The sequence below is a fragment of the Bactrocera tryoni genome, chromosome 2 (genome assembly GCF_016617805.1).
Source record: "Bactrocera tryoni isolate S06 chromosome 2, CSIRO_BtryS06_freeze2, whole genome shotgun sequence".
NCBI lineage: Eukaryota > Metazoa > Arthropoda > Insecta > Diptera > Tephritidae > Bactrocera > Bactrocera tryoni.
Window position 1 is genome coordinate 3,076,766 of NC_052500.1, and position 22,120 is coordinate 3,098,885.

The window sequence follows — 22,120 nt, forward strand, 5'->3', positions numbered from 1 at the left end:
ATTTTTGTAATTATTTTTGCCCGCCTGAGCAAGATTCTGCTGCTGGTCTTTTCTTGTTGGAGCTCCGTTTTTGAGCGCAAGTGATGATGTTTTCTATGCCCCTGCTGTTGTTATACAAGTGTATCTACCAACATACATATATATGTGTGTATATGTGGAGGTATCTACTTCATTTTACCTTATGTTGGTGTTTTTGTTTTTGTGCTTTTATCTTGTATACACACACACATGTGTATGGCTGTGCTGTCTTCATTTTTCGAGAATTCCATCGAAAGCGGAGTCACAAACTGAAAGCGTGCAAAGGCAAAAGCAACAACAATTATTGGAACTGTAGTAGTCCAGCAATGAACCAATGAACCAATTACAATAACAACAAACATAATGGTAATGCGCTTGCGGCGGCGAAGAAGTGGAAGGCGGGCGTACCAGTCGGAGCAACAGCCAGTAGGCATCGCCAGCAGCTCCACAACCGCAATAGCAACTGCCACCATCAGCACCACTACCAGCAACAGCAATAGCAGCAACAGCACCATCAGCACGAACAGCGGCTTGAACGGCTGGGCAACACGATCGCCCGACTCATGGGTGTGCGGCCGCAAGAGGCACAAGGCGAGGAGAAGCAAGAGGAATGAGTAATAAGAAAAGCAAGGTGATATCACGGCAGAAGCAGAAAGCAGAAGCAGAAGCCGCTCCGCGTTCAACACAGGCAGCTGTTAACTATCAAGCTGAAGTTTCGATCGTAACTTTGCAGTTCACTGTCGCGCACGGAAGCGTTCGGAAGTGAAATATATTTTATTAAATAATATTAAAGCAGTTGTATACCAGAATACGCCTAGCCGAGATCGCGCCGCTTAGCACGCACGCAATATCATCATCATAAAATAATATAACCTGACAAAAGCATACCGCAGTTTTTTCTCAAGGCGACCGTACATCTTCTGTCCGATTGCGGTTATAAAATCGGGCAAGTTTTTACATTGCGTGGCTGCGATTAACTAGCAGCTAAGACAGCAAGTATTTTTATGATTACAAATTTCAAAATTGGCCGTAACGAAAAATCGAATCGTGTGTGGGTCGCTTAAGACTTTTTAGAAAATATTGCAATATCGCAAAGTTGTTCAAAGCGACGTGTAAAGGACTTTAAGCCGACGGAAAAATTGCAACTACAACCTTACGTTTCTTTTCCTGCCTAATTTCGGTAAGTTTTAACAATTTGCACCTTTAAGTTGATATAAATGTAATTACCAAAATATATAATATATAATTTTACTATAATAATTATAATTTACAATTGCTCATTGGTGCGTTCAACTAAGCCAACTACAGTAGCTATTATTGGCTGTCTGCATTAGTCACTGCGCTTACGTGCGCCCACTTCCCATTGGCACACCCATCGGTGTGCGTAATGGCTGGCCAATGGTAGCCGCTACCAATACCGATCACAGCTACTGTTTGCGTTCGTTGTACGGCTGTTTCATGCAGTTGATATTGTATGCGATCGTGTGGCAGCCGAATGCGGCTGTCCATGCCCACAATTATGCATACGTCACGTAAACCACATAAAGCAAATCACCACGCTAGTGACCACATTCGACAGTGGCGACGTAATAAAATCAATAACAGTGCTTACAACTGTTGCTTCGGATGCTGTGTTTGTGTTAGCGACGGTCAAATCGACGTCAAAGCGGCACTGCTAAAAATCAAATTATAGCGACGCACGGTGTGACAATTTTGCTTAAAAACTTTTGTATCGGCAGAAATTCTTTTAAAAACAATATTTTAAGGCAGTGTTTTAGTTAGTATACTCGTATATGTATTTGCTGAAATGGCGCTTTGACTTTAGTCGAAATTTCACATAATTTTTTTTTTTGTCTTTTATGATATGAGAAATATTTTTAAAGGATATTAATTGCTATAGTATACTAGTATACTGATTAAAGCTATACAATATCCAGTAGAAATTTAATTTTCAATTGAATTTAGAGTGAATTTGGTTTCACTTTCTAATATTAGTTATCAGAATTGCACTAGTCTATAGTCATTTTCGAACTGTGATATTAGAGGCTGTTTCTTGTTACCTTTGGATTGCTAAAACTGAAGATAATAATAAAAAATGCTTAAAACGTAGGACTTTTTGTGCTGTAGTCAAAAATTTTGAATTAAAATTCGTAAAAATAATACTTGAAATATCCCACAGATATTTTGGCACATAAATCGCACATTTTTCTTTCAAATTTGTTGCGTAGTGTTATCCAAAACCATTATAGTAATGGTTGATATGAGACCTTCAAACTTTCCTTTATAGAAAAATTTACTAAATTTCAATCAGTTTTGCTAGAATTTTTCTCTAAAGTTATTCAAATTCTCAAAAAATACTATGTTGAAGGAAGCAGTAAAAAAAAATATTGGCCATAAATTACATACAAATTGGGATTTCTGGGTTCAGTGTTGAGAGCACTCATAATGCATTTCTAATTCTAAATTATATCTTCATTCACAAAATCACAAAATGTCTGCCACCGTTTATGTGTTCACTGATTTTGACTTTTCAAACGACTTTTATCGTCATCTAAACACTGTTCCTATGCGCACGCTAATGTAGTTGTAGTTGTCGCTATTGCTGCTGCCACATGTAAACCAGTAGCTGCCGTACCTTCGGCTACCGGTCTTAAGCACCTCCTTCCCAAGCGATCGTACACGCACGAAGTGGGCCCCTTAAACGCACTTCAACTGGACTTGGCAGTTCGGGCTTAGTTAGTCATCGATGACTTGGTGTACTAGCTACTTGATTGGCTGTTGGCTGTTGGTTGTTCGGATTTTTCTGGCGCACAGTGTTAGTCATCGGCGTTGCTCTGTAGTAGTCGACTTGGCTCTAAATTATATATACTACCAGTAGCAAAGAAAAGAAAGGAGTGTCTAGTATATGTAAAATATTTCTTCAGAACACTCTGCGTTTGGGCAGCTTCTGTGGATGGGAAGGTGAGCTGATTGGCTTGTTCGGTATGTTAGACTGCACTCGCCGTTACGCTCAAATAGATCGCTCAATTTGTTACGCTCACAACGCACCGCCATGCACATATGTACATGTGCGTATATATACATATATACATGCACACTCACAAAGAACTCTCACTCAATTCGGTAGTTGTCGACGCACTGGCACTGGCACGGCGCAGCGCAGCGCATCCCATTGAATTTGGCTTCGTACCGCATTGCATGACAGCGCAGCGCAGCGCTTGGCAGCGAGCGAGCAGCCACAGCGGCAGCAGCAGCAGCAGCAGCAAATGAAGCAGTTGGCCTGCAACGTCGGCACTTTCGCACCAAATTGTAAGTAGGTAGTAGCGTATCTCATTGAAGAAGTCATCTTCGTGCCTTACCGACGTGCTGGCTCCACAGACCGTAATCTGTAGCAGAGCAGTAAGCAACCGTTTATTTTCGTCTCGCAGTTAGTCAAATTGCATCGTCGTACGCGTACATACAATAAACGCATACGCGTAGATACATATACAACATAAATTCATAAATTCATCTGTGCATACTCCACCAAAGTGTTAACTAGTTTGCAACTTTAAGTTGAATCGCCTTGTACTTATTTTACAAAGTATATTTTTGTACATTTGAACGCGTTTATCGTTATTGTGCTTGTGATTTTGGAGAACTGCACGTTTGATTGAGCAACACTTTTCACTGGGTAAGTGATACGAAATAAGCTTCAACCTAGTCAGCAGCAGTAGCGGCACACTCGGCTTTCTATTGTACCAAAGCGCCACCGCAGCCATTACAGCGCCTCTCTTTGCACATGCGCGGCAATAAAACGCCACCGAGTCAGCGCAACATTCGGCTTAATCGGGTGGTTCGGCAAATGTATGTGCGCCCAACCGCGATGGCACGACTTCTGTGTTACGCCACCATCGCTTACATACGACAGGCATACATACGTACGTGCGTTTTTTGTTGTAGCGCTTTTTTGTTGCCGCCTCAACATTCTCCATATTCTCCATTTATGCTGGTTGCGGTTAGATTTCGTTCTGTTCGTGCTGCTCCGTTCTGTGTAAACAGTAGCTGGCCATGTGGCCATGTTGTTGTCGTCCGTGTTGTTCTAACTGTGCGTCACCAGCGCTCTTCCGACAGCCCTTGCATATACACTTGCGCATACAAGTGTGGTATGTGTTTTGCCGTTCGCCGCTTATGTTGCCGCTACCAGTTTTACGCACTCTTATTGGTGAATCCCCTCAAGTTTGTGTTGTTTTCGCTGTTTGTGAGACTGCGTGTGTGTGTAATTCTTGGTCATTGTGGGGCTAAAGTGTTTTCTAGCGCTGGCTCGTTCTTGCGTGTATATTTGGTGGGGTTCTCTATATACACATTGTATGTTCATATAACTGCGTTGATATGTACGAGTTTACAAATGTGGAAAAAAGGGATATGTGGTTGTTGGTTTGTTTGTGAAATCTACAATTGGTCGATGAAAGTTGTGCATATTCTGCGTTTTGTAATGAAGGATGGTATGGAGAACGTACATTATTTAGACATATCCGTGTGTATAGAGCTTGTATGTATACACTTAACAAACACTGACCTAATGAAATCAGACGGATAAAATTTGAAGGAAAAAATTAATATTCGAAATTTAAAGTTATAAGTTAGAGAAACAGTAATATTAAAAATTTGAAAGTACATACATACATAAAGTAGATTAATTAATATTCAAAGGTAATACAGTACTTCGTTTCTGGAAATTTTTAGAACAGACAATATTTTAGATAAGAAAGGCTTTAGAATTTTTTTTTAGTTCTGCAAAATAATCCTTATGTGTATACAAATACATATAATATCATTCAATAGCATTTTATCATATCAAGCTGAGTATTATAGCAATATTTCTGACAAAAACTATGCTGAAATTTCTAGTCAAGCCCAAAATGCAGACACAGTGCATATGGATTTTACGACAGGCTTACCTTACCGCGGGCAATTTCAATCCCCTGCCCGTGGGGTGAAAATAAAAGGACAACGTCCGGTGTGTTTAACAGGGGTACTTGCCGACGACAGACTTACCCCACGACGTTTAAAAGCACAGCGGATAAAATCAATGCGTTGATCCGCACCCTGAAGCCATTTTCAGTATCAATTGGCAGTGTGGATTGGACGCACTAACCACGTTGGTAGGGTTCGAGGCCTATCTAAAATCCGGCACCCGGTTGCAATGCATCTCCACATCCAACTGACAAAGTGTCTGTTCTTCCCGCATTTGGGCTTTAACGGCACCCACCACGATTTTTCCAGCGGGCCAGTCCGCATGAGCAGATGGGAGCTGCTGTTCCCCTTGGTATCAGAATTAAGTCTCCGGTCAGACCTCGTAGCAGCCGAAGTTACTACCAGTTGCGCTTCCATACAGCTCTGGAATGGTGGCCAGGGAAAGACAATAAGAAAGTAGGATCTATATCTCAAAAACCAGGGAATTATTTTGAGCATGTGTAGACGGTCAGGGCTAAATCAACTGAGCTCGCCACGTTAATCAGTTATGCATATGTATATGTACGTATTGACTTCATAGGGCTTCTGATGTTTCCCTCTGGGGGTTACAAACATCGTGGCAAATTTAACATAACAATATTCAATATATAAACATAGTTTAGAAACAGCGGTCATTTCAAATTTAAAAGTTTGAAAGACAATTCCAAAGCATTTTGGGCTCACATGAAACACAAATATAATAAAGTATGTGTATATGGTATATAAATATGTCACAAATCAATAGTTCATGCAATATCCAGTGAGCAACACTTTAAATCGTAACAAAATATTAAAAGTTATTTCAAATTTCTTTTGTTATTTTGCATTCTGAAATGTTTATCTAAAATTTAGATTCTAAATTACCGTCTTCAGTTCACTTTTTTCGATTTTACATACATATATACTTTGAATCGTCTTTTAAACAAATGATTGATTCAAATTCCGATTTGTGGGATTTGTCGAGCTGCTTCATTCAAAAAATATTAATCCATCACTTTAATAATTGCGCTGCACCGTTTTGCAGGTGCTGATCCTCCGCTTTCTTAACAAAATTCAGATCTTTGCAGTGTTTTCGGCTGTTCACATGTGTCACATCACACTGATGGCATTGATGGCACACACACAAGACTTAAGCGGCACATGAAAATCACCGTTGATAATGATCTAGTAATGACTCGGAATGTACACATTGACACTTACATGCATACAAACACGTGTGTGCATCCCTAATAACGTATTATCTCCTCGACTTCGGCTCAATCTCTTTGTTGAGCACTTTCTTCCAATTATAAACGCCGCTTTGTGCGCTGAAGATTTCTGTTTGTAACACATCATTTCTTCTACGCCATTGTTTTCTGTTTAATCCCGCAATTCTAATTGTTGGTCGCATAAATACCTACACACACACGTACATAAATGGGTGTTTACTTGGAATTTCGGGCCATTAGTACAATTAGATTCGATTCAGTTGGAAATCGTAACGAAGCAGCCGAGACTGGACGAGGTGCGTGTGTCGGCTCTTTGTTTTTTCTCGCCTCGCTTATTGGCATTTTTTACGTTTAATGCCACCTCGCCACCGCTGTCCGCCCTCATTTCATTCAATGCCACAATTGTCCGTCCACCGTCAGGCCGCCTTAAGCCAGGTTTATGCGGTTATGGTTGGTGTTGCAAGCGAAAGTGACACAAACAAGCTACAACAAGCCGTCAGCATTTTGTACTCCACAATCCTCTTTGCACCGCCTCAATTTTTATCGGCTGAAGGGTGTTAAAGTGTAACTTTTTTTGATTCCTGGAAAACGTAAACATAACCTCAACGTATTAGTATAGTTAATGTACAAGGGAGTGAAAAAAGAAATCCTGAAAAAGACAAATACAAATCCTGAAGGTGTTGAAGAGTCAGCCGTAGGAGCAGTGGACCCGTTGGCAGTGCAGCGTGGTTATGCGGGGCGCGGCGACGTTGACCGCATTTTATCGCTTGTTGCAACACCTCGGGATGGCGATAAGAATGGCAGCGCTGCAGCGGCCGCCAAGTTCGTTGAAAGGATGACCAAGATTCCGCGCGATCTGCGGTGAATTCAGTGTAAATCTAATTTCACGCGGCATTAACGCTGCCCGATCTTGCATCTTTTTGTTGCAGATCACTTTTTATGCATTTCGCCCGTTGCATGTTTGCATGTTTGCATTCAGCATTTTTGGTCCAACGTTACGCTGCTCGATCACTAACTCGCTCATCCTGTAAAGTGTGACACAGCGTGTGTGCAATATTTAATGGATTTTCCAGCAGCGAGCGAAGGCAAGGCAAGAAGGTGTAGAGCGGCCAGCGCGCGCGTATGGCTATCACAGTAAGCCAGGTAGGACGCAGGGCCAAAGGCAATAAAATCAATGACAACTAAACATGAAAATATTTTTTGCGCACAAATATCAGCAGATAATGCATTTCGCTACGAAGCGGTGTCTAACATAAGAAGACACACACGCCTGTCCATCACTCACGCTCGCCGTGCGGCGAAGGGCCATTTCTCCGGGGCTGGCAATCACCAACAGCGCAATGTGTACAAAACACTAATTATTTGCACTGGGATTAATGAGATTAACACAGCATTGAGCGTTGCATTATTATACAACACACACATACATACGAACGCACCATATTAGCATATGTGTGTTTGCATGCTTAAGGACACTGGCTGTGCTGTGTTGTGTTGTTGGACCGGCAGTCGTACTCCTTATGTCAAGTAGTGGGCTACCACATGTGTTCGAATGCTGTGTAGGCAGCGTGTGTGGCATGCAACGTGCGGTTTGCTGTAATTATAAAATGCAGCAGTGACAGCGGTGGCGGCAGCAGCCTTCACCGCAATCACTAATCGGATTTTGGGCAAAGTGTGCATAAAGACTGAACCCATTTGCATTGGCACTGCGCCTGCAAGACAAGCAACGTGCAGTTTCGAACATTCACACGGTCTTGGTTTTGACTCTTTGCCACAAAAGCCGTTGCAGTTGAAGGCTTTAAAAATCAAGTGTGGACTTAAGACACTTTGGTCTTTTGATTGGAATTGCTCACATCGTATTATTTGCGGATTTAAATTTGGTCTTTGGAAAATCCATTTTCGCAAAAGTGCAAATCCATTTCATGTTTTGTAAATATTTATGGGCTAAACTTTGTTCTAGATGGTCATGATGGGAATTCAAAGGACTTGTTTATACATGATAGGATTAAATGCTTTAGCTGTGTCTTAGTAGGAAGCAGCTTATGACAAGAATAGTTAAGGCCGCTTGAAAATACCAAACCTTGATGTTAATCTTCTTCTTCTTTACTGACGTAGAAACCGCTTACGCGGTTATAGCCGTGTTAACAACAGCGCGCCAGTCGTTTCATCTTTTCGCAAGGTGGCGCCAATTGGAGATTCCAAGCGAAGCAAGGTCCTTCTCCACCTGGTCCTTCCAACGGAGTGGAGGTCTTCCTCTTCTTCTGTTTCCCCCAGCGGGTACCGCGTCGAATGCTTTCAGAGCCGGAGTACTTTCGTCCACTCGGACGACATGACCTAGCCAGGATGGAGTCATGTGCAGAAGCTTACCCAAGTGAGGAATGTTCGATTCTTTTACATATGGCTCAAGCAGCTCTCGACTTCCGGTCCTAGACCAAGTATCCTCTAGGTAGCTAAAGAACATCCGTTTGAAGGCGAGCTAAAGTGAGAAGGTGAAATAATCCCTCCACAGGGTTGTGCGCTGGGTTTGGGCCCCCTCCACGTAAAAAACGCCTCCAATGAATAAGAAACAAAAAGCCTCGGAAGAGAAACCCTGCTTTTAACTTAAACTAGTATTTTTCGAAAATTTCCTACTTTTTTTATTATATTTTTTACCTTGCTCAGGATTTTCAAAACAAGTTTGTAACAGCTAGAAGGAAACGTCGTAGATCCAAAAAGTATGTACATACATATATAAATGATTAGAGTGACGAGCTGAGTCAATTGAGTCATGTCCGTCTGTGTACTATATACGCGAGCTAGTCCCTCAGTTTTTGAAATATCGAAATCTAGTTCTTGTATGGAACATTTTTTATTGGACCAAATATCTCCACAAAATTTGGCATACATAATTTTCCAGGGCAACACTACAATCTACGAAGAAATTGTTCAGATCAAACTACTACAGCCTGTGGCTACCATAAAAACTAACTGATTTATACCTTATATTTTATTATATTGGATAGTCGAAAAAGTTTTTTCGTATTTTTATACTGATGAAACAATGTCTCTAGCAGAAAAAACCGAAAAAAGTGGTGGACCAAAATTTTTTGTTCACTATTGTTCTTTATAAATATAGAAAAAAATATGTTAAAGTTTGATTAGAAATACGAAAATACTTTTTCGACCACCCAATATGTTATAAGAAATGCACCTGTGAAGGGTATTCTAGCTCCGATGTAGCCGAACTTAACGATTTCTTTTGTTTTTGTGGCATTGGATTAGATGATAAAAGTATTTAACATAACCTCAATTTTTATGAAAAGCGAAAAGAGGGTATAGTAGCACTAAAACGGTTAAAATATGCGATGAAAACCACCAAACTAAAAGGATTGAGTGCTTACTAATGAAGTAGTAGGTTTGGAAGACAACAGGAATCTCCAAATAGCTCACTAATCGAAGGTATTTACTTGCGGTGGCAGTTAGTTTAACGATCGTGGCTCCACCCCTATTAAGAGAATACTCAAATTTACATAATCTAAACTAATTTTTTAATAGTTTTTCATAACTACTTTACGAGTTCACTCCCGTTTTTTCTCATTTCGCTCTTTAACCCGGTTTGTGCGGACCAATTTTGAGATTTACATATGAGCCTACCTACACCTGTAATATGAGCGTTTCACTTGCGACCTACACATTAATTGGAAACAACAAAAGAACCACTGCGCTACTCAAGAATAGGAAAACTTTGTACTAAAGTGCCGCATTACCGTCATAAAATAAAAAATATATATACATATACATATGTACATATGTATATAATAATAAAAGAGTAGTCAAATAACCAAAGTAGAGGGAGTAGCCATAAACAATAAAGGTCTCAAACAAATAAAATGGAAATGTGAAATGAAAAGCAGCATAAAGTTATGCGAGCACTCACACTCATACTACATACATACATACATATGTATTTAAGGTTGCATTTAAGTATGGTTATGACTATGAATGTGAAGTGGCCTTTAATAGTGGGGCGCCCGCTTGGTAATAAGTTGTATGATTAACGGCGACAAAATGCCAATGTGACGCCACATTGTGTACACAAAATTATGAATGGCATAGTTGGGACCACTTACCACTTGGGGCCACTGCACTAACACACACTTATTTCCTATACACACATCAAATAGCGCAGCTTTTCTACGCCAGCGCGGGTGCGTGTCAGCCAAAGGGTGCATGTGTGTGTGCACACGCTCCAGTTGAGACCTTGGTCAGCAGCCAAGTCAGTGTCGCTTTTATTTTGTGGACATTAATATTGTAATAACAATAAGCGACACAGCGCCAGAGGTCAATTTCGTTTGAGAAAAGGTTGGCCATTATGCGCGCGGCGGCTTGGTGGTGCGGCGAAGAGAGCGCGGTTAACTGCTTAAGCTGTCGCAAACACATGCATGTGCCGCATGTTGCCCAACTCCAATGCCAACGCTTTGCTATGGCTATTGTGGTGACACTGGCGTCTGTGCTGGCGCTATGCGCGGCTGTGGCGGTGGCGGTGTTGGCGGCAGTGGCGTTAGTGACGTGCCTTTGTGTACAATGTGGGAGCGCTGTGATTTTCGTGCTTCAGATACTTTTATTTATTCATAATTTTGTTCTTAATGTTTTTTCCATATTTTATTATTACTTTTTTGTTGTTGCTTGCTTGCGTAAGGGTCTGCATGCGCCATTTTTCATTTACTGGTTGCTTTGTTGCTGCTGATTTTCGGGAAGCACTCCCCGCTGTGGTCTAAAAACAACGTCACTTTTACCATTCAGTGCGACAAAAGCAACAACAACAACAAAAACAAAAATACAAAAGTTAAATTGAAGGCAACAAAACAGCAGCGGCAATTTAGCGCAAAGTTAGCGGCTCCAACAGCTAAAGGCAGTCAACGCGCTTTACACCCAGCTGTGCGCAGCTTATAAATTCGTTGAAGTCACATTGGACGCGCTCCCTCAGCACCAAGTGTCACTGTGTTGTTGCACCTTTGCAGCTTTGGTGTGTGAATTGTTTTACGTGCGCCTGCAAATCACGCACACACATGCGCATTCTACATACACGAAGGTCTGCGTTTTTTGTTGTTTTTGCCTCTACACTTTATCATTTTATTTGCTTCGGAGGCTTCTGAGTGGCGCTCAAGCGCCAAAATCAGCTTAATCCACACACATTTCGCTATGGTATATGCGCATGCGCCGCTTTTATTTGCATCATTTTATTATATGACATGCCTTATACCTTTATAAGTGGATATTTCTATATGAGTAGTATTACATTTCATATCATATCATTTAAAACAATGGCATTGAATGCCGCATTCGGCGATTCGGCGATATCCAGCAGCGTGGCGACTAAATAAAATCAAGTAAAGACAAAGAATGTCTGACTACTGCTGGCTCGATTGCAATTTACGAGCGAAACGCTGCGGTGCCGGTGGTGTTTGTGGTAGTTGCGGTGGCGATAGCGGTGACCGCTGATGGCTGCTGTTCGCAATGCTTACCGTTAATATTTACATTAACGCTGCCACTGCGCATATGTGCATGCTTTGCGGAGCGCGGGGCAGCAATTTCACAAATGCAATAATGCATATGCTGAACTGGTGGCTGGCGCGGCCAAGGGGCCGCAACAACAGCAACACTTGTAATATGCTAAAGGACATTTAAATTGAAATTTAACGCCCTCACGTTGCCAGCAACATGCATGCACACACACATGCTCACAATTACATTGGAATTTTATGCTTGGCAACTTTTTATGCACAATGCCAGCAATTAATAATTACAGTTCCATTAAACCGTTGAGAAAATGTTATTAACTTGGCGAATCTGCGCGCTTTTGAGCGTTTTTTCCATGCGCAGCAGGTGTGAACTCAGCGAACTTAAGACCTAACTTTGAGGAGGGAGGTCAGCATGGGAGCTCTACACTTAGCATTAACATGAAATATTTATGCAAATTCGCGCTCGGCTGCTTGACAATGTTGAGACTTTTGCGGGTGTTTTGATTTATCTTTTGTCTAAAATAACGCGACCATTTACTGTTGTGAAGTAAGTTTTTATGAGCCTTATGAACAATGCTGTTGTTGCAGTTAAGCATATGCATTCGTGGAGTACCGACATTTGCTTAATTTTTTATGGCTTTTTTGTACTCTGTGTAGACCATATCAAGTATGCAACGTAGTCTATAACAGTTTGAGAGAAACGTCGGAGAGTCTATTAAGTATATGTGACCTGGTCTACGAAAAGTGGGCTTAGGTGTCAAAAAATCAATTTTCACTTTTTAGTTGATTCGGATGGAAGATGAGATGCTTTTTCTGTTTCCCAGAAAACTAGTTTTAGCACGTTAGCTCCCTTTTCCCTTTTCGTAGACCAGGTCACATATATGGTATATAACTGATCAGTGCCACCAGCTTAGGTGCTTTAGTCAAATCCGTTTATTCATCTGTTTGTTTCTATATACGTTAACTAGTCCCTTACTTTTTAAGATATCGATCTAAAGTTTTGCACACATAACTTTCTCCCTAAGCAGCTATTTATTTAGCGGAATCGCTAAAATCGGACCACTACAGCATATAGCTGCCATACAAACTGAACGATTGGAATCAAGTGTTTGTATGGAAAACGTTTTTATTAGAACAGATACATACATATATTCACGAAAACTGCCAGAGATATTTTTCCAATTCAACAATGTAATCTTCGAAAAAGTTATGTAGATCGGACTACTATAGCATATAGCTGCCAGAGAAACTGAACGATTGGTATCAAGTGCTTGTATGGAAAATTTTTTCATTAAACGAGATATCGTCATGAAATTTCTTATATGTTATTGCCAAAAACAATTACTAAATATCTGAAGACTTTGTTCAAATCGGTTTACTATAGCATAAAGCTGCCATACAAACTGAACGACTGCAATCAAGCGCTTGTTTAGAAAATATTTTCATTAGTCAAGATATCTTCACAAAATTTTGAATATGTTATTGCCTAAGACAACGGTCTAATCTCTGAAGAAATTGTTCAGATTGGATCACTATAGCATATAGCTGCCATATAAACCTAGCGATTCAAGTTAAGTCCTTGTATGGAATTTTTTTTTAATTGACGATATATCTTCATAATATTTGGCACTGACATTTCCCCGGACCAACACTACAATCTTCAAAAAATTGTTCAGATCCGACTATTATAGCATATAACTGGCATACAAACCCACCGATCAACATCAATATATGTATGTAAACATCTCTTTATACTTTTATTATAAGAAATGCACCTGTGGAGGTTATTGTAGTTAAAATTATTATTTTTCGCGTGAAAATTATTGTATGTACATATGTACATATGTATGTATGTACATATATCCATTAAGGATTGTAGCGACATAAATCCAATTCAACATACATATTTGAAAGTAAGAGTAGTTACTCAGAGATAATTAGTGTGCAGAAATGACGCATCATGTGGTTGGTTTTTCAAAGGTCTGCAGACTTGACACGGTGACTAGGCGAACAAACTGCCGAAATAGCATTAGCACTAAAATAAATTTTATGTGCGTATTTTCATGCATATATGTGACGATATATATGTACATACATACATATTTACGCAAATACAACGCTGACTCATTGCAACCAGCCACCAGCAGTGACTTATAGCTCACCAAATAGCTGATCATTTGAGGTTTTATGATTTACATATGTTCATAAATAGATACATATATGTATATAAAATCTAATTATGTATGTATGTGTGTGGTGAGAAATGCGCAACAGAAGTTGCTCAATGCTAGTTTTCATATCAGAGACACAAATCTAATATTGCGGTTTTATTGACTTGAAGGTGTCATAATTTAAGATTCGATTGTCAGTATTTTTGGGGATTTATTTCGAGTTTTAACAAAGTTACACACATGCATACTAAATATGTGTATGTATGTATGTATATGTCAAAATTTAGTGCTTGCGACTTGAGAAATGGTGACAAAAGCTGCTTCGCTGGGCATTTGTTTGAAGTGTAAATATGTGGAAAAAATAATTATATTTCGTAACAAGATTAAAATATTTTTGTATTGTTTTCATTAATTTAAATTAAATTTTAATAATTATATTTCGATCCGACAGCAAAGAGCATTTCGCTATTCTGAACTTTCGCTGGATTTGTGCTTGCATACGTAATTTACAATACACACATACATATACATATATGTACATACTTGCCTTGATGTGTTGGCTAACACGGCTGTAGCTCCATTTCGCTGTTAATTTTGATTTGCACACGGTTATCACGTGCGTTGTTTTTGTTATTGCTCTTTCACCGCCAACGAGAAGGCGTTGCTAATGTCTTTTGTGTTCCATTTTTATTGATAGCACCGTTTAATATCTACCATTTTATTATGTACTATTTTTTCATATTTACTTTATTGTGTTGTTGTATGTTTTCTTTGTAGATTTCCGTCATAAAAGAATCAGCCCACCAACGCCAACGAAAACGCCTACACACAACCACACACACACTACACCAACAGCAACAGCAACAGTCGCATGCACGAGTAGTGGTTAAAACGCTTAGTAGTGTGCGTGAAAAGCAACAGCAACAACAAAGTTTAAACATTATTATACAACGTAAGCGAAGGTGTTGGACAAACAGCTGAAAAACACTAATAACAGCGCGCCAACAAATATTAACGACAGCGTTCATCATAAAAAGTAGCAACAAAAGTGTGTAAACAACTACTTAAACAGCCAACGAAACAACTACAAATTAAGTGCGCACACAGCACACACACACGTCTGGCCGCTGAGAAATAAAGTGTCAAAGCGAAGCGATTTAAATCACTTCGCCGCCACCAACGCACCAACACACACAAACAACATATCCACAGCGAACACACAAACGAACAGCGCGACATCGCCTTCGTTGAAAAGCGTTTCGCACACAGTCCACCCTCCGCGCTAGGAAAACGCCCAGCGTTAGTACTGTTATCGGCCGCAATTGCACGCACACAGCGACAGCGCGCAGCACCAATACGAGTGCACCAAAAGCAGCCGACACCTTTACAGCGAGTGACACCAACACACTGCACCGCTGCCCGCCTAGATAACTAATACGCTCGTAATTAACGCGCACTCAGCCAGCAGTCAGCGCGCCGCACGTCGTGCTATCAGTTGATTTGTTCGTTTAAGCACCGCGCGTCATACGTCGCACGCCGCGCAACGTCGACTACTCGTCTTGTAGTCTCTCCAGCAAATAGCGAGTGCAACATTGACTCCCCCGCCTTGGGGTTAATAACGGTGTTATTCACTACTTGTTTTAATTATTGCCAGCGCAGAGTGAGCTTGCGCTTTGTCTAAGCGTTCAAGTAGCCATAACGGTTCCATTGGGGAGCGCGAGCGTAATTAGAAAGTCGAGTGCACACATACACACGCGCACGCGCTTAGCTGAAATAAAACGACACATAGGCACACACACACAAGTGCAGCAGCAGCAGCAATAGCAATAGCAACAGCAAAGCCAAAAGCAACGACAAAATGTTCGCTGTAATGAGAATCGACAACGATGACTGCCGGTCGGATTTCCGCCGCAAGATGCGTCCAAAGTGTGAGTTCATTTGCAAGTACTGCCAGCGGCGTTTCACCAAACCCTACAATCTGATGATTCACGAGCGCACCCACAAATCACCCGAGATAACGTACTCCTGCGAGGTCTGCGGCAAATACTTCAAGCAACGCGACAACCTGCGTCAACACAGGTGAGTGACAACATACATATTCAATTTAGAAATAGTCGAAAAGTAATTTAATTGTAAAGAAAAAAGTCAATAAGCAAAAGTTCTGTGTAGAAAAACAACAATTTTCGCAATTATTGTGGTTTTTCTAGTTAAAAAACTGTTGCAAGCGCTCATGTCTTGCAGTCCTGAATTGAAAAAGTGTGTGTAAATAAGTTCAGTTTGCCGACGCTTAGCAGCAATGCGCGGAAGTTCAGTAAGGTCTAGCTGCCAATAGCATTTTCTTTTGACCTCAGTGTATGTATAATATTGGATGGTCGAAAAAGTATTTTCGTATTTTGTTAGTAGATGTCGTTGCAGTCGTATATCTCCAGTGCCACCAATCACATTGTGTCATACCATATAATATTACAAAGTTGAGAGTTTAAGCTTCATTTAAACAAAAAAAAAATGAAATTCGGGGAAGTTGAAATAAAGTTACGCAGGGAATATCTAAATTATTGTCGCAAATTATTGTGAAATTTTCGCTTAAAAATGTGCAGTGCAAACTTTTCTGCTTATCATGAAACTTATTAAACTCAAGAAGTGACGCATGGCGTGTAGTGAAAAAAATCGATTCTCTATTCTTAAATGGTTTACGAAAGCGTGAATTTCATGAATTCACAAATACACACAAAATTAAGTATAATATCGTGGATACATAGTGTAACAAAGAAAGATTTTCTTCAGTAGAAATTTAGCAGAAAAATGTTGAAAATACAGGTTGCATAACGGTTATATGAATTGATCTGTACAGCATTACTGTTGCAAAATCTAATTATTTTATTATTCTTACTAACTTCATCTACTTTTTGCTACAAAATAATTTAAGAATGATATAAAGTCTATGATAAATGTATGGAACATAAAATAATTTATTTATTTTAACAAGAATGAATTTTTCTTAAAATACATGACGACATGAATTTCGAGTTATACCCGAACTCCGACGGCACTAAAAAATAATTCTCTACTACAAGATATTGTCCGCAGGGAGGAGCCTGCTTTAAAGGCTTCAAAAAATCGATTTTTTCAGGATTTTTTTGAGAGGAAAATAAATAATTGATGAAAGCGAAATTTCTAGAGTTTATAGTTACAGATATATTAAAACATTATCCGCAAAATTTTTGGTTACGAAATCTTTGATATTCAGCTTTGGAAGCATTAACGATGCATCGCGCATTTGCATTTGCCGGACGGCGGACAGTATGCAGGTCGCAATTTCTATCTGAAACAAAGAATTCTAAGATTGTTTTTATTACTTTTTAATAACTTATCTTCTTCTTAAGCTAAAAAAATTTCAAAAATAATGTGAAATTCTAATTTTTTTTTAAATTGAAGAAAGTGGTTTTTGACCAAAAATTTTTACTTTATATTGTTTAAAAATACATATGTGTGTTCGAACTTGTATTTTCTTAGTTTTTTTAGCTTTAATAGAAGATAATAAGACTTGTCCCAATTCCATACAACGTTTAGTTTTTTTCTATCCTGCCCGGCAATTAAGAAAAATCGTAAAAATGAAAAATCGAGAAAGCGCGTCAAAATTTTCGCTTTCTGCCCAAGCGCTCGGCCACTATTTCCTCTCTAGCTGCCACAATATTTCGAATTCCCATCTATAACTTTGGGAACATATTCTCAGATAATTTTTGTAACCAAAAAAATATTTTTTTTGAAGCTTCTAAAGCACGCTTCCCCCATGTTGAACGTTTTTTAAAAACCGCATCAAAAAAGTGGTAGGTCATTGTATGGATAAGAATGTGAATATCTGATAGTTTTAGGATAATTTGTTTGGAGCAAATTCGACCAAAGTAGTTCTGAAAAAAAAACGATTAAATAGAAACTGATTAAGCGTGTAGTCGCTTAAAACTTTAAAAGACTGGCACACAAAAACTATTTTAGATATAGCTTTAAAATTTATTATTCGATAAAACTTGAGTTTATTAAAATTTTGCACTAGTTGTGTACCTTAATGAGGTTTTGTAAGGCCGCTATATGCCATGGTGACTCGATCCAAATAATTTCTACGCAGAATGCACCATTGTCTTGGCCAATAATTCATGTAGAATTTCGTGAAGATATCTCGTCAAATGAAAAAGCTTTCCTTATAAGCTCTCGACAGCGATCGTTCAGTTTGTATAGCAGCTATAGGCTATAGTGAGCTGATATCGGCTGTTACAACAAAGAGCAGTGCCTTGGGGAGAAAAGGACGTGTGCAAGATTTCAGATCAATATCTCAAAAACTGAGCAACAGAACTCGTCACTATGATCAATTATATATACCTTGGTCTCCGACATTTCCTTCAAACTGTTACAAACTACTTTGCCAACTTAATAGGTTGTCAAAAAAGTCTTGCGGTATTTTCGCTAGTTGGCGCTGAAAGCGCGTAGTTCTAGTTTTATTCGTCGCATCGGGTCATGCTATACCTTTTTGGAAAGCTCATTTCACGCGCTAACACGTGTTTGATTGATTGTCGTTTCTTTTAAGTCGTTCGTGAGTTATAGCGTCGCAAACATGGAGCAAAATAAAGAGAAAATACGGCATATTTTACAGTACTACCACGATAAAGGCAAAAATTCATCTGCAGCCGCTAATAACATTTGTGCAGTTTATGGACCCGATACAGTTTCCATTTCCACAGCACAACATTGGTTTCAACGTTGGTTCTGGTGTAGAAGTGGTCGAAGATGCGCCACGCTCCGGAAGGCCTGTCGTCGAAAATTGCGATAAAATCGCTGAATTGCTCGAAAGAGACCGGCATAGTAGCAGCCGTAGCATCAGTCTAGACCTGGGCATGAGTCATCAAAAATTCATTTCAATTTCAATTAAAAAAAATCAATAAAAATACCGCAAGACTTTTTTGACAACCCATTATTATGTACATATATCCTGCTCAGGGTACGAAAATAGAAGAAGTTTGCTTATTGGATTTTTTCTTGTTTTGTTATTTAGTTTAGTTATTTAATTCTGCTTACCAATTAGTGCTTCTAATTTCTTACGGGCACTATATATTGTATATATACATATATTTTTATTTACTCATTTAATGAGGTACACGAACATATGTATGTATATTTATTAAAATTAGTCTGTATATAAGTTTATTTGTATTTTTTACAATCGAGACCATATAACTTATATCTATGGCTTGAGCAGATAAAGATTCTTTGCTTATGAATATAAATTAATTTGCTTGCACATACACATACATACACACATACATACATACATACATATATATATATATATATATGAACATATAAACTTTCTACGGCTAAAGGTTATTTGGTTTCGATTGTCTGTTATTCGCCAATACTTATTTTAGTTGCGAATACTATGTAAACTTATTCTAAAATAATATTTGCCAAGTAATGGATTTTCAATATTTGTTTCTGTTTTCTATTTACTCTATTTGTAGATGTAGTCAATGTGTATGGCGATAAACAGCAAACGCCAGCGCAAACTTAAGCACTTCTTCTCTCATGCACTTAAATTAAAAACGCTAAAGCGAAAAAGCAAAAACATCAAACAAAATATAAATATGACATACCTACATACATATATAAATCACCTAAAACCCAGCTATATAAAGCAAGCACAAATGTTGCACACACGCACGCATGCACATATGCTCTTACCACCACTTGCACTTTGCACGCAAACAAACAGAAACAACAGCAACAATAATTTGGCAAAATATTTAAATAAGTAATAATAAAGTAAAGCGGACTGCAAACCTGGCAAACGCTCTTGGCGCGGCGCTGCAACCGATCTCCATGTGGTGGCGCATGGCCTCGGCCTCCGCGGTGGTGTATGGGGTTTTTGGTGGCTTGGAAATGTTTGAATTGAACTTGTGGTGTTTGGTGTTATTGACGGCGGCAGATTAAGTGAAGCTTCCCTTTACGGATCATCAAAGAAAGTAAACCTGTAAATACATACATGCATACATATAAGCGGCCGCCTGCGCGTCAGTCAATTTCCCACAGTTTCTGGCAGTTTGGTGAGTGGGGGAACAACTTTTTTCACACATATCTATCATAAGCACTAACTCATAGCACTCACTGCATTCTGCACTTGGAAAAACGCAAATATTGCACACATACATACACATACATTATGTACATTATGTAAAAAGCACTTTCATATCTACATATAAACGTGTGTATATACATAGTAATGTCTATGAAAAGCACTAAGTTCATCAGCATTCGAGCTCCTTCATTGCGTACACGCTGTGTGGCACACAAGACGCAAGGACGCTTCGAATGTTTCCACTAAAATATACGCACATACATACAAGCATCCACAATAGTCACGCAATATATGAAGTGCACCGCATTACAGAAATATATATATATACTTACATATGTGTAAAGCTGTTTTTGTTTTGCTATAGAAGTATGCACATGGATACTTGCGGACGCATGTACTAAACAAGCCAACAAAGCTCGCGAAAAATCCAAGCAAACAACATATATATGTATGTAACAAAGCAATGCTTCAACTAATTACCCAACTGGAATAACAGTAGATAAATAAGTACATATGTACAACAACAGCAATCAAGATCCACATAGATCCACCCAAGAGCCTTCGACGTAAGCCAATAGTACCACAACTGCTTTCGATGCAATTAACTTCGCTTAATAACAACAACAACCACAATATCACCCTCGACATCGACTTCAACTGCGACGCTGTCCCGAAAGCGCAATCAAGCGACGACTTTTTGCGTTTTTTAACTTCAGCGCCACGCAGCGCGTCCAAAAGCCAGCGTCGAACGAAGAAGCAGCAGCAAAGCGTAGAAATCTTTGCTTGTCACAAGCCACCAAGCATGAGTCATAAGCGCGCAACAAACTTTGCAGTCAACTTTTCAACTTCATCTTCACATACAAGCACATACACACACACATCTATTCACACACACCAGCAAATAGTTTCGAACGTGCAATGTCAGCAAATCAGCGTTGTCCAGCGCCTCAACAGGAGTGCCTGCTGTGTCTTCAAGCTGCAGCGCGCGCGCAGCGGAGTCAGCTCAGCGCCCGAAGGCGCAACCAATGCAAGCGCGCACACGCGTAAACACCCATCCAGTGCTTTCGGCTTGGCGCGCATGCCCACGCGTCCGCAGCAACGCAACGCGTTGCCACAACATCCACTGGCGCGCTCCTTCAGCTAAGGTTGTACACTGTGCCTGCGCTGCGCTTATGCAATTTCGGCAACAGTAATTATTATTATTATATTGTATTTTTATATTTTTTATTACTTTATTGCGTATCCTTTGTTTGTTATAAAAATTCTAATTTTCTTGTTAAACAAATTCTCTTCCCTGCGTACTCTCCTAAGCTTTCCTCTAATTATTTAAGCGCGTGTTTATTATTTTTCTAGTTTTCAAAAAAAAAAAAAACATAAAAACAAAAAATGTTTAATGAAACTAATTTAAAAAAGTATTGAATTTTGTCGGTTTCGATCGCCTTAAGCTTTTAATATAAATGAGAAGGAAATGTGCACTATTCAAGAAACGTTTATGTATGTATGTAGTGGTAATGCGATGCCTATTAAATATGTAAGCATTTTGTAGCGTTTGCCTGCAGTCTCCTACTTGCCGCTGACCCTGCGCCCCGTGCCCCGCGATTCTCTTGAATTGTCTCCACATTTAAGACTTATCTCGTGGCAATTACGAGTATTATAGACATGAAATAATTATTTACTAATACATACACACACACACACACAATAAACACATACATACAAGAATTAAGTTATTTGAAAAACGAAAAAAGCGAAAAAAAGCGAAAGGAAAAGTGTTAAACGCAGTGAGAATTGTAGACGAACGAATTGTGAACGCAAATGCTTTCGGTATGTTGCAATAAGATTGTATGTACATGTCTTGCGTACATTTAATTTTAAAATGTTTATTTGATTTTCATTATTTATACTATATTATTATACAATGTATTACGTAATACGATGGCTTACCAATTCCATATGATAAAAAACAAAAACAAAAACAAAATTAATTATATATATATATATTTTTTAATTAATTGATAATAAATTGCAAACTATCAGTTGAATGAATTCCTTAATTAAATATAATTAATTAATAAATTACTTATAATAAATAATAAATAAAAT

At 39.1% G+C, this 22,120-nt stretch overlaps 1 protein-coding gene across 4 annotated transcripts; it reads left to right on the plus strand.

The window, feature by feature from the left end:
• Positions 1–761: 761 nt before the first annotated feature.
• On the plus strand, positions 762–20,785 carry LOC120768916 (protein drumstick). Of its 4 annotated transcripts, XM_040095691.1 has the most exons (4): positions 3,428–3,691; positions 14,671–15,972; positions 19,404–19,985; positions 20,382–20,785. In XM_040095691.1, the coding sequence occupies exons 2-3, from the start codon at positions 15,752–15,754 to the stop codon at positions 19,426–19,428; spliced, it is 246 nt and encodes an 81-aa protein (XP_039951625.1). In that variant the 5' UTR covers positions 3,428–3,691; positions 14,671–15,751; the 3' UTR covers positions 19,429–19,985; positions 20,382–20,785. The 4 variants fall into 4 exon arrangements, with proteins under 4 accessions (XP_039951623.1, XP_039951622.1, XP_039951624.1 ...); XM_040095689.1 differs by lacking the exons at positions 3,428–3,691; positions 19,404–19,985 and adding an exon at positions 762–1,198; XM_040095688.1 differs by lacking the exon at positions 19,404–19,985 and having other exon boundaries at positions 3,421–3,691.
• The last annotated feature ends 1,335 nt before the right edge of the window (positions 20,786–22,120 follow it).

Coding starts and splice junctions, on each gene's coding strand:
- LOC120768916 (XM_040095689.1), top strand. CDS start 15,752: ATGTTCGCTGTAATGAGAATCGACAACGATGACTGCCGGTCGGATTTC. Junction 15,973..20,381: donor GACAACCTGCGTCAACACAG/GTGAGTGACAAC, acceptor GTTTTGCTATAG/AAGTATGCACATGGATACTT.